The following is a 12,753-nucleotide window of genomic DNA, read 5'->3' as shown; positions in this document are numbered from 1 at the left end:
ATGATCTGAGAATTTGACATGAGTCAGCACCAAGGCAAGAAAGCAAGCAAGAAAAAAAACTTAAAATAACAGACTTTTTTGAGAAGTGAAAGTTCACTTTTAGGTTGAGTAAGGACGTAAAAGCTGTAGTCAGGGGAAAGCACAGGAAACAAAAAACACTTTTATTTCCCCATGTTAAGAATAGACTACACTCTAGGTGACCAATATCGTTTAAAGCTTTATACTTCTTAAAATAGAAGTGATCTGAGCCAGCACTACTAGAAGGGCAGAGGAAGGACACCTGAGAATCTGTCCTTCCCCAAAGCAGCAAGAACCGTGGCAAGTGTCAATGTCAGATTTTCCAAAACTCTCAAAATCAACCAAAGCTTTCAAAAATAGAAGGAACAGCCTGGCGGTGGTGGCTCACACCTTTAATCCCAGCACTCAGGAGGCAGAGGCAGGCGGATCTTTGTGAGTCAAGGCCAGCCTGGTTTACAGAGTAAGTTCTAGGACATTAGGATATTACACAGAAAACCCATCTCAAAAAAAAAAAAACCAAAAACAACAACAACAAAAAAAAACAACCAAAGAAACAAAAAAGGTTTTACTTTGTTTTATATTATGATATTAATATGAGATCATGAGCCTAGGAAACAAAGAGGAAGGTTATGATTTAATAATGGGTGTGTTTGTCAGTTGTGCTGGTTTGTTTCTTGTCACTTTAACATGAGACAGAGCCATCGGGAAAGGGGACTTTATAAAAGGCCTCTTCTCGACTGGCGTGCAGACAAGTCTGTGGGGCTTGATCAAGGACCGGAGTGTGAGGGCGCAGCCCATGGAAGCAGTGCTGGGCTGCTGGTCCTGGACTGTGCACGGAAGCAGCTGAGCAAGCCAGAAGTAGCATTCCTCCATGGTATCTCTCAGCTTGAGACTTACCTTCATGATGGAAGGTGGACACTGTAAGATGAAATTATTTATTTTATGTGCACTGGTGTTTTGCCTTCACGTATGCCTGTGTGAGGGTGTCAAGCCCTGGAATTGGAGTTACAGACAGCTGTGAACTGCCATGTGGGTGCTGGAATTGAGCCTGGGACCTCTGGAAGAGCAGCCACTGAACCATCTCTCCTGCCCCACCAAGTCGTTTTTGGTCATGTGCTTTATCATAGCTATAGAAAGCAACTGAGACAGAAATTGGTACCAAGTATTTGTGCTACATGCATACATACATACATACTCAGGCACACACACACAACTATATAAAAAATTTTCAAACCTTAAGCAAAAGCAGGCAAGCAGGCTGAATCTCAGCAGGCACAGTGTGCCTTGTGTGGCTTTTTACTTGTGTTTTGGAAACTACACATTAGACGCTTTCAAAATCAACAGTCTCACTACCGCAGTTGTGAAAACCAAGATCCTGGCAGCCACTAGAGGGGGCAGAATGGGTTTGGAGCCTCCCCAAAGCCCCGTCTGGAGATCATACTCTGCAATAGCCCCCTTCAAAGTCTCCTTCGTTCCGGGTGCCGTGGCCTGTGCGTGAAGTCCTATCTACTGATTAGTTGAACTTGGGAAATAGGGGCCAGCCTGGCAAATATAATGAAATCCTGTCTCATAATAAGTAGAATAAAATAAGTAAACTTAGCTACCATTCACAGGGCTAGTCTTTATATGACCCTGCTTGTAGCTCACATGGTGAAAAATTCGCACAAACCTTCAGCAACAAATTGTTTCAACTTCCAACTGTCAAAGGCAGGAAGAAGGATAAGGGAAACATGAGGCTAACCAAAATAGTTAAAGGGAACAAGATGTGTACAGGGCCCTTTGGAAAGCTCTGGAGCATCCCTGGATGTCTAGGAAGGCCTGAGAAGACACTCAGCTTCAGGGATCCCAAGGCTGGACGGCATTGTCAGGAAGAGAAGGCAAAGGCTGAGCACTGAATGACTGGTCCAACCAACATGCAGAGCCCAGAGGAAGGGGAGGAAGCTTATGGTTTGAGGCATACAAGGAATTTCCAGTTTATTAGTTGACTTTTTTGTTTGTTTGTTTTTCGAGACAAATTTTCTCTGTGTAACAGCCCTGGCTGCCCTGGAATTCACTCTGTAGATCAGGCTGGCCTCGGACTCACAGAAGTCAGCCTGCCTCTCCCTTCCAAATGCAGAGATTAAAGGTGTGTGCCACATCGCCCGGCATATTAGTTTTTTTTAATATTTATTTATTTATTATGGACACTATTCTGTTTGCATATATGTCTGTAGGCCAGAAGAGGACACCAGACCTCATGACAGATGGTTGTGAGCCACCATGTGGTTGCTGGGAATCGAACTCGGGTCCTTTGGAAGAGCACGCAATGCTCTTAACCACTGAGCCATCTCTCCAGCCCCCGGCATATTAGTTGACTTCTAAATTAGCCAGGCAGAAACTTCAGTGAGCACACAGGACAAAGAAAATAGATTTTATAGAATTATTCTACAAAAATCAATTGGTAAACAGCCACAACTAGCCAGCAAGGTAGAACATACCTGAAATCCCAGGAGGCCAAGGCAAGACCTCTGAGGCTAGACTGGGCTACTTAATGAGACACTGTCTTGAAATTAAACAAAAGAAGAAACAAACACAAGCACTATAAAAATCCCCACATAACAGCCATACACTCTGATTGAGGAAAGAGTTATCTGATTTACAGAACTGCCAAATTACATTATTATTTATTTAATTTTTATAATGTTTTAAAAAAAAGTATGAAGACCTAAACCCCATCTCTAGATATGAAGAAAAAATTGGGTATGGTGGTGAAGGCTTAGAACCCTATCCCTAGGGAGGCAGAGACAGCTCCACTCACTTGGTGAGCTCCAGGAGTTCATTTTGAAACAGTTTCATTAAGTTTCCCATGCTGGCCTTGAATTCATTTTGCAACCTATACTGGCTTTGAACTGTGATTCTCCTGCCTCAGCCTCTTGAGTAGCTTGAGTAGCCTGTGCCTCCAGGTCTAGTTCTAGAGTATCAATTCTGCAGGATGCAAAGGCCACGGAGATTGGACTCCAAAGTGACTTGGATGGCCACTAGTGACCAAGGTATGTATGTATGTATGTATGTATGTATGTATTTATTTATTTATTTATTATGTATACAATATTCTGTTTTGCCTGTATGCCTGCAGGCCAGAAAAGGGCACCAGACCTCATTACAGATGGTTGTGAGCCACCATGTGGTTGCTGGGAATTGAACTCAGGACCTTTGGAAGAGCAGGCAATGCTCTTAACCGCTGAGCCATCTCTCCAGCCCGACCAAGGTAGTTTTAAAGGGTTAAGACAGGGAGAAAGATGGCTTATGTTAAGAGCACTTGCTACTCTTGCAGAAGTCTTGGTTGGATCACCAGCATCCACGCATCAATTCACAACCACTTCTCACCTCCAGTTCTGGGGATCCTATACCCTCTTCCGGTCTCCGAGGGGAATATACACATAGACATAAAATAAGAATAAACAGTCAGGTGGTGATGGCATATTATAATAATAACAATAATAAATCTAAGCCAGGAGTGGTGGCACATGCCTTTAATCTCAGCACTCAGGAGGCAGAGGAAGGCAGACCTCTGTGAGTTCTAGGCCAGCCCGGTCTATAGAGTGAGTTCCAGGACAGCCAAAGATACATAGAGAAACCCTGTCTCAAACAACAACAACAACAAATCTATAAAAATGGTTAAGAAAGACAATTTAAGCTTTTCTGTATAGCGGGTAAATTCTGTCAGCTTCAACCTGTGTCCACTCTCAACTTAAGCTGACAGAAATCATTTATGCCTATGCAGGATGTGCCGGGCTTTTACATGTATAATTCTCAAAATGTTTTGTGGAGCCAATTACGGCTTGCTAAGGTCTAGCGACTCCTGGGAGCTTTGAAAGGGGTGGATTTCTCACTGGGCCCTATTGGCATGATCTTACAGCCTGCTTTCTTCTCAGCCAGGGTTTAGCACCAAAGCCAACCTTGTCCTAAGAACCATCTACAGTATCTACAAACTTCGGATTCTCTCAGGGATGGGCAGCGGTCCAGATATTGGTGGATGCTGAGTGTGTGAACTACAGAAAGGGGGCTGGGGAGAGGCTTCCACAATTACGCGCACCTCTGTTTAGGGTGGCCCAGCTCCAGTGGGTCTCGTGCTGTCTTCTGTCGTTTGTGGGTACCCACATACACGGGGCACATATATAAATAAAAAAAGAAAGGCTGGGTAGTGGTGATGCACGCCTTTAATCCCAGCACTTGGGAAGCAGAGGTAGGCAGATCTCTGTGAGTTAGAGGCCAGCCTGGTCTGGTCTACAGAGAGAATTCCAGGATAGCCAGGGTGGTTACACAGAGAAACCCTTTCTCCGGAGAACAAAAGTAGAGATGAATGAAAACAGCAAAGACTAGATGATGGTCTCACGGAGCCCCGAAGAGGGTGGGGTTTGCAAGAGAAGGAAGAACGGAAGTGATGAGCGGGCATATTTCATTTTGTGCTTACCAAAGCGCTCATCCTCTGTGCTCGGCAGCGGACAAAGACTGTGGGGACTGCCCAGGCTCTGAGCTGTTGCTAGCCTAGGGTCAGGTCAACTTGGACACTCCTATGTGTGCTCCCAGAAGGCAAGGACATTCAGGTAAGGTCTTCCAAGTGGGAAGGATGACAAGGACATAGGGGGACTGGGCGGTTTGTTCAAAGAAGGGACCTCTCTCTTTCTGAAAGAGCACTCTCACCCCTGTGGACACCTGTGCCTTCATGCGCATATCCACACGCAGGTACACTTGCCTACTATAATTAAAATAAAAACAAATCTAAAATCTCTGGCCTGGAAATGGAGCTCAGTGGAAGAGCTCTGGTCCAGTGTTTTTAAGGCTCTAGGGTCCATGGCTAGTTCTAGAAGAAGGAAAATAAGAAAAGAAGTGGAAGGATGGGCTCTGTGAGCTCCAGGCCAGCTTGGTCTGCATAACAAGTTCCAGGCCAGCTACGGCCACACAGAGACCCTGTCTTAAAAAAAAAAAAAAGAACAAGAAGAGGCTAGAGAGACAGCTCAGTGGCTAAGAGCACTGGCAGATCTTGCAGAGGACCCAGGTTTAATTCCCAGCACCCACATGACAGCTCACACCTGTCTGTAACTCCTATTCCAGGGGATCTGACACCCTTACACAGACATACATATAGGCAAGACACCAATGCACATAAAAAAATTATTAAGAAAAAGAACAAGAGCCGGGCGGTGGTGGCGCACGCCTGTAATCCCAGCACTCGGGAGGCAGAGGCAGGCAGATCTCTGTGAGTTCGAGACCAGCCTGGTCTACCAAGGGAGTTCCAGGACAGGCTCCAAAGCTACAGAGAAACCCTGTCTCAAAAAAACCAAAAAAAAAAAAAAAAAAAAAAAAAAAAAAAAGAAAAAGAAAAAGAACAAGAAAGGAAACAGGAAAGGAAGGGAGGACTGAGAGAAAGGAAAAAGAAAACAGAGATAGATCATTCTGGCTTTTGTGAGGAAGGTGAATGACTCAAAGAAGAAACTGGAGGGAAAACTTGTCCCTTGAATGTAGAGCCTTGGGAGGTAAGCCGCAGAAGGGGTCAATGTCTGCTGAGATGGTGAGGGGGGAGGGGCTTAGGTGCTCCACAGAGGAAGCCCTGAAGGAGAAGATCTGCCAGGGTGAGGTGAAGGTGGGAGGGAGCAGAGAAGGGATCATCGTGTTCCCCAGGTTCTTCCCCCGAGTGTAAGTTTACTTGCTCTAACAAGGGGATATTTATGTAAGTATGCACGTGTGTATGCATGTACGTGTTTTTAAAATCCAAATCTTTAAAAATGCCTCACATTTATTGATTGATTGAATGTGTTTGAGGCCATATACATGTGGGGAGTCAGTTCTTTCCTGCTATCACAGGGATTGAACCCAAGTCATTTATACATACTATTTCATCTTGTCAGCCCCAAGAGAGACTTTTATATTATCCCTCAGCTCTTTGGAGTGGGGGAATTATCACTATGTAGCCCAGACTGACCTAAACCCCACAATTCCTCTGCCTCATCCCCTTCTTCAATATATGAAAATTATAGGTATGTCCCGCCAATTGCAGCTGAATTTGTTCTGTGTGTTTTCTTTGAGAGCTTAGCAAGGGTCTGGTGCATTTGCGCAGAAACTGGGTCAGGCTAGGGTGCAGGGCTTTTGGAGAACAGGGAAGGAAAATAGGATGCGACCCTCTGACCAAACACCATCCTGCAGGGTCTGTCACTTGATCCTACGGCCACTCTGCAGAACTCGGCAGGGCTGGGTCACATCCCCCCCCAGGGCTAACAGGATTTCTAGTCTGACACGATGACCCAGCTGATACAGGCTGAGTGCAGAGAACTTGCTTGTGACAGGATGAAGGATCTGTGTGTCCTGGCCCTTCTCAAGGTAGCAAGCAGTCAGGGACCTGAACATCGAACTATATGTCAAAGAGTCCTGAAAGAAGATGAGGACATCACATTTCTTCCAGCCTGGGAAGCCCAGCTCCTTTTATAAACCTGTGCCACGGGGTCAGAGAGCATTCTTGCTGATCTTTGTTCCAGGCTTAGGGAGCCTCAGGGTCTAAGTGCTGAAGGAGCAGGGTCTGACCTTATCTTTTACTGTTGGGACAGAGTCTGAGGCAGGGAAGGAATGAGACACACTCACAGGGAACAAGGGGGTGTCTAGGTCTCCCTAACCATAGCTCTCTCTGCACAGACAGAAAGACATGGCCTACAAACAGACACCAGTGCTGCTTTTGGTCTGCATAGCCACCACATGCAGTGCCCGGGACAGAGCAGACCTGCTCAACACCTGCATGGATGCCAAGCACCACAAGACAAGGCCAGGCCCGGAAGACAAGCTGCATGACCAGGTTCTGATGAGTGTAGTGTCGTCAGGGAGGAGGAAGTCGCGGGGAGGGGGTGAGCAGCCAGACCACCCCCCACAACACACACCCTGAGCTGCTGCTGGACTGCTGGGGATGGTTGGAGGTGATGTGGTGGAGCTGGGAAAGCAGTGAGGTGGTGGCCATGATACACCGCTCTTTAGAGCCTCTACCTAGAGGCCATGCGATGATAATCATAGTCCATGGAAGCACATGGACCCACAGCAGTTAGACACAGCCCTATGGCAGGGTTTGGGGAGGACTAGGGAGAGCTGCTCTAGAAATCTGGAGGGTGAGAAACCACGGGAGAGATGGTTTCTACCCTCAGTAGCCAGCGGGACAGAAGGGGTAAGGCCCTCTGTGAGAGCCACAGGTGTGGACTGCTATCCACACCGTTTATAAACATTTACACCAACAGATGGAAACTCAGTGTGGCCTTTTTGTAACAAAAATGTTTAAATACCCTTTTATAGTCTGGAAAGAAATTTAAAGTTAAAAACAAATACAAAAACATGGTCAGGTGAGGTGGCACACAGTTTTAAACCCAACACTCAGGAGGCAGAGACTAGAAGATCTCCACGTGTTCAAGGCTAGCCTGATCTACAGAGCTCCAAGGCAGCCAAAAATAGAGTGAAACCTTGCCTCAAAAACAAGCAAGCAAAGCCGGGAGTTCGAGTCCAGCCTGGTCTACAAGAGTTAGTTCCAGGACAGGCTCCAAAACCACAGAGAAACCCTGTCTCGAAAAACCAAAAAAAAAAAAACCCAAGCAAGCAAAAAAAACCCCCAAAACCTTATTTATATTTATTTATTTTGACAGTTCATTTTATTATTGATTGCTATGTCTATGCCAGGATTATATGTTAATATTTATATATAGTAATTGTTTTATTAGTAGTATATACTAATACAGATTAGAATGTGTATAATAGTATTGATGTGTATCTATATATCTATATCTATTCTATATAGTATTGAACACAGGACTGGAGAGATGACTCAGCAGTTAAGAGTACTTACTGCTGCTGAGGAGGACTGGACTGAAGAATGTAATTCCCAGCATGCACAAGGCAGCTCACAACTACCTATAACTCCAGTTCCAGAAGATTTGATGCCCTCTTCTGATTTGCTCATTCATACATGTAGGCACACACATAAAATTTAAAAAAAACTGTAAAAACCTCATAAGAGCACAGAATGTAATTTTCAACCTTTATTACATGTATTTACTATGTGTGTGTGTCATACACACGTGCTTGCTCATGGAAGCGCACATGCACGCATAGCGCATGTGAGGAGGTCAAAGGACAACTTGCAGGAGTCAGTTCTCTCGGTCATGCAGGTCCTGGGGACTGCACTCTGGTCCTTAGACTTGAAGGCAAGTGTCTTCTTTACTCACCAAACCATCTCATTGGCCTGTTTTGTTTTTGTTTTCTTTCTTTCCTTCTTTCTCTCTTTATTTATTTTGGATTTTTCGAGACAGGGTTTCTCCGTAGCTTTTGGTTCCTGTCCTGGAACTAGCTCGTGTAGAGCAGGCTAGCCTCGAACTCACAAGGATCTGGCTGCCTCTGCCTCCAGAGTGCTGGGGTTAAAGGCATGTGCCACCACCGCCTAGATTTTTTGTTTGTTTTTGAGATAGTCTCATTCATGTTGTCTAGGTTGGTCTTGAATTCACGATCCTCCATCCTCAGCCACCTGAATGCTGGGATTACAGGCATGTTGCCAACATGCCCAGATGAAAAGAGTTTTTGTTTGTTTGTTTTTTCGAGACAGGGTTTCTCTGTGACTTTGGAGCCTGTCCTGGAACTAGTTCTTGTACACCAGGCTGGCCTCGAACTCACAGAGATCCGCCTGCCTCTGCCTCTGGAGTGCTGGGATTAAAGGCGTGCGCCACCACCGCCCAGCTTTGTTTTTTTGAAAAGAGTTTTTATAAAGTTTGCGGTGCTATATAAATGAGAACTATTATCTCCAAGACAAAGCTCCTCTAGCTTCATCATAGTATTGTGGCAACCGAATCTCCCTAGAGAAGGGGAGTCCTGAAGGTAAGAGAGAGGGGCCTCTGGTCAGTGTTCACAGAACAGCCTATCTGAAGGTAAGAGAGAGGGGCCTCGGTCAGTGTTCACAGAACAGCCTATCTGAAGGTAAGAGAGAGGGGCCTTGGTCAGTGTTCACAGAACAGCCTATCTAGGGCAAGGAAGTGAGGACCAAGGGAAACACGGCAGGACGCTGACGTGGAATACAGAGCAGGTACAGAGACTCAGCCCTGCCTTTACCCAAGTAGTGTAGTCCATGGAAGGAAAACGCCTGCTGCTCAGTCAACACCAGCCAGGAGATACACAAAGACAACTCCCGTCTGTACAGCTTCAACTGGGATCATTGTGGCAAGATGTCCCCTGCCTGCAAGCGGTACTTCATCCAAGATACCTGTCTGTATGAGTGCTCCCCCAACCTGGGGCCTTGGATTCAGCAGGTAATGGGTACTTCCCTCACACACGTCAGGAGGGCGCCCTTGGGCTCAGTTTCTTTACAGCTATAGCTGTCAACATCCCCTCTACCCAGGTGGACCAGAGCTGGCGTAAAGAGCGTTTCCTGGATGTTCCCTTGTGCAAAGAGGACTGTCAGGAGTGGTGGGAAGCCTGTCGCACCTCATTTACGTGCAAGACAGACTGGCATAAAGGCTGGGACTGGACCTCAGGTAAGGGCCAAGGGTCAGATGGATTTAGGGTTTGGAAAAGGGAGATTAAAGATTCCTGGGGTGAGTTTTGACCCTAGGGCTGAAGGCCTGTGTCCACCATGGTTCCGCCTGCAGGCGTTAACAAGTGCCCAGCCTCTGCAGCTTGCCGCATCTTTCAGCACTACTTCCCCACACCAGCCAGCCTGTGTGAAGGTCTCTGGAGCCACTCCTACAAACTCAGCAACTACAGCCGAGGGAGCGGCCGCTGCATCCAGATGTGGTTCGACCCAGCCCAGGGCAACCCTAACGAGGAGGTGGCGGCATTCTATGCTTCCCTTGTGTCAGCTGGGGCTGTTCCCCAGTCAGTGGTGCCTCTTGTGCCCAGCCTGGCCCCAGTGCTGTCATTCTGGCTCCTTGGCTGAGGTCAGTCTTCTCTATTAAGAAAGAGGAAGTCCTAAGCCCGCTTCCATCTCACTCCTCTGCCTCCAGTTCCTGCTCCACAATGGGGCTCGGGCTTCCTACAACAGTCATTTCTAATAAATCTGCAGCACATCTAGGTCTAATGAACTGTAGTCATTGTGAGTTCGTGGGTGGGCGGGGACAGATCCTTTGGGGTCAGAGCAAATAGAGTATTTAAATGCCCCTTGTATAAAAAAGCTTGTATATAAAAGCTTGTAGTTAGTGCCCTCCTCCCAGAAGGTGGGTGAACTAAGTGTCTAAGCATTAGTACTCTGTAGGAATCTAGTTGTTTCTGGGGCCCCAAGTGAGAGGCAGATCCAGGATTTCTTATTTATATAGTTCCCAAACATTATCCCCTAATGGACTGAGACTGTAACTCAGTTGGAAGACTGTTTGTCTCGCATTCAGAAGCCCTAGGTTCTATCCTAAAGGGTGTGGCATAGGCCTGCAATCCCAGCACTTGGGAGAAGGTAGGAGGATAAGAAGCTCAGTGTCATTGTTGTCTACGTGGAGGATTTGAGGACAATATGGGATATAAGAAACACTGTCTCCGGGGCTAGAGAGATGGCTCAGTGGTTAAGAGCACTGCCTGCTCTTCCAAAGGTCCTGAGTTCAATTCCCAGCAACCACATGGTGGCTGAGGTCTGGTGCCCTCTTCTGGCCTGCAGACATACACACAGACAGAATATTGTATACATAATAAATAAATAAATATTAAAAAAAAAGAAACACTGTCTCCAGGCTGGAGAGATGGCTCAACAGTTAAGAGCACTGGTTGCTCTTCCATAGGTCCCTGAGTTCCATTCCCAGCAACCACATGGTGGCTCACAACCATCTGTAATGGGGTCTGATGCCCTCTTCTGGCCTGCAGACATACATGCAGGCAGAACCCTGTGTACATAATAAATAAATTTAAAGAGAGACACTGTCTCCAACAAAAATAAAATCACATTCCCCATATCCCCACCATGTGTCTGCTTATCTCTGTACTCAGCTTACAATGGGAAAACTGGAAATAGGAAGGGGGAAAACGTCACACTGCCTACCATGATGTAGATAGACTGGCCTTGGGCCCCTCTGAAGAGGAAGAGTCCTTTAGGAACCTGACTGAGGATACTGAGGAAATGCAAGTTTGCATTTGCCCAGTGCTGTGTCCTGCAGATGATGCTGCAGGTAGAAACCCTTTCCAGGCTTCCCTGAGGCAGGAGCAGCTCTGCCCTGTGTTTAAATTACATTTGTATTTATTCGGGGGGTGTGCACGTGTGTGTGGCTGCATGGGTGTCTTGACACAGCTGTAAATTCAGGACAACATGCAGGAGCTCTCTCTTTCCAACACCTGGGTCCCTGGGATTCAATTCAACTTCTGATTTGGCAAAAGCACCTTTACCGGCTAAGCCGTCTCATCCCAAAGACCCAATCTTTAGCAGCCTGTTCTCGCAGGGGCTGTAGATAGTGATTTTGGAGAGTTGTTACAGCTTTTTTCTCTTCCTCCTTGTTCTTTCCTTCTTTGAGGCCGGATCTCCTATGTATGTAGCCTTGGGTGGCTGAAACTCTAGACCAAGAAAGCTGCTTATAACGTAAGAGATAGAGTAGGGAGAGATAGGTAGGGATGGTGCTTTTGCCTCCTGAGACAGTAAGACCCCTGTTTGCTGAGTCATTGCACACTTCCAGGATCTGAGCTTGAGCTGATTTCTGGGCCTGCTGTGCCCTCTCTTCCTCCCTTGGGAACTTCTCTAACTGCACATCCCTATGACAGTTACCCTCTGTGAGGAACAGGTATGAGACCAATACACCAGTTGTTGGGGCTAGAGCCTAAATTGCAGATCCACAGTCTAGGTCTCTGGCCGTAACACCAGGGTGCCCCTGACAGGAGGCACACCTAAGTTCCTCACGGGAAAAGGGGCAGGAGGAGTTGGATACAGATTGGAGGATGAGTGTTTTTATTTAAGCCTTGGCAGGACCAGAGAAACAGGTAGGTGGGTAGAGGATCTCTGCTATTGTATTAATCTCGTCAGGAAGGCCCCCACAGACCTTCTCTTCACGTCGTCCACGCTTTGTTCCAGGCTGGGTTCAGCCAACACACCTTCGAAACAGAGGAAACTCCACAGGGCTGACCCCCGGCTGGGTCAACAGGTTCAATTTACCAAAGCGAAAGTACTCTCCTAGATTAAAGGGATGCTCAGGCAGTCTCCCGGGAGTTGGAGGCTGAAGACGAACGGCTGGAGGCCTGCGCCTTTAAGGAACTAGGGGGCAGAGGGGCGGGGCAGGAAGAGAAATCCCGGGAGACTCCGCCACGGTCCAGGTCTTTTTTTAGGGGGAAAATGGGGCGGGCTAGAGCCCCGTTTGGGTTCCGCCCCATCTTCTCCCGCCGCTCCCCCTTTCCGCCCCAGGGGTGGGAGGATGGGAGGTCGCGGCGACCGGGGTCTCCGGAGCTCCCCGCTCGCACCTGGCCCGCCCAGTCGCAAGTTTGTTGACTCGGAGTAGCCGAGGCGGGGGCGGTGCTAATAATACCGTTCAGTCCCCAGTCGCGCTTTACAGTTTACACAGCTGTCACCTTCTTTACTCCTTAATTAATAATAAAAATAGCCGCCGTCCGGGAGCGCCCGCAGCGGGCCAGGCCCGAGCTGTACAGGCAGAGCCTCCACGAGTCCGCCCTCGGAACGCTACCCTGTTGTCGGGAGCGGGAAGCCGGGACGCGGGGAGACCCGAGAGCGGCCCGAGGTCACTCTGCGGGCGCGCGGCGCGGGGACCGGGACGCGGGCGGGCGGGC

General features: G+C 47.6%; 2 protein-coding genes across 3 annotated transcripts in view; both read left to right on the top strand.

Moving 5' to 3' along the window:
* The first annotated feature begins 4,437 nt into the window (after nucleotides 1–4,437).
* On the top strand, nucleotides 4,438–10,065 carry Folr2 (folate receptor beta). 2 transcript variants are annotated; one of them, XM_005368795.2, is made up of 5 exons: nucleotides 4,438–4,604; nucleotides 6,685–6,841; nucleotides 9,132–9,320; nucleotides 9,410–9,545; nucleotides 9,660–10,065. In XM_005368795.2, exons 2-5 carry the CDS (start codon nucleotides 6,695–6,697, stop codon nucleotides 9,944–9,946), a joined length of 759 nt encoding a protein of 252 aa, XP_005368852.1. In that variant the 5' UTR covers nucleotides 4,438–4,604; nucleotides 6,685–6,694; the 3' UTR covers nucleotides 9,947–10,065. The 2 variants fall into 2 exon arrangements, with proteins under 2 accessions (XP_005368852.1, XP_026645920.1); XM_026790119.1 differs by having other exon boundaries at nucleotides 4,590–4,604; nucleotides 6,689–6,841.
* Nucleotides 10,066–12,366: 2,301 nt separating this feature from the next.
* The window catches only part of Inppl1 (inositol polyphosphate phosphatase like 1), a 14,289-nt gene continuing 13,902 nt past the window's right edge, over nucleotides 12,367–12,753 (top strand). Inside the window, exon 1 of the mRNA XM_013354370.2 lies at nucleotides 12,367–12,704. The gene's annotated coding sequence lies outside the window, so the exon portion shown is untranslated. The remainder of the gene's footprint in view (nucleotides 12,705–12,753) is intronic.

The sequence above is a fragment of the Microtus ochrogaster genome, unplaced genomic scaffold, assembly GCF_000317375.1.
Source record: "Microtus ochrogaster isolate Prairie Vole_2 unplaced genomic scaffold, MicOch1.0 UNK41, whole genome shotgun sequence".
NCBI classification, from domain to species: domain Eukaryota; kingdom Metazoa; phylum Chordata; class Mammalia; order Rodentia; family Cricetidae; genus Microtus; species Microtus ochrogaster.
This window is presented reverse-complemented; position numbering and strand designations above follow the sequence as displayed.

Bases quoted from the DNA above. Each gene is read 5' to 3' on its own strand.
- Folr2 (XM_005368795.2), top strand. From the start codon at position 6,695: ATGGCCTACAAACAGACACCAGTGCTGCTTTTGGTCTGCATAGCCACC. The intron at 6,842-9,131 runs GTTCTGATGAGT...TTACCCAAGTAG, and splicing joins AAGACAAGCTGCATGACCAG to TGTAGTCCATGGAAGGAAAA. The intron at 9,546-9,659 runs GTAAGGGCCAAG...TTCCGCCTGCAG, and splicing joins AGGCTGGGACTGGACCTCAG to GCGTTAACAAGTGCCCAGCC.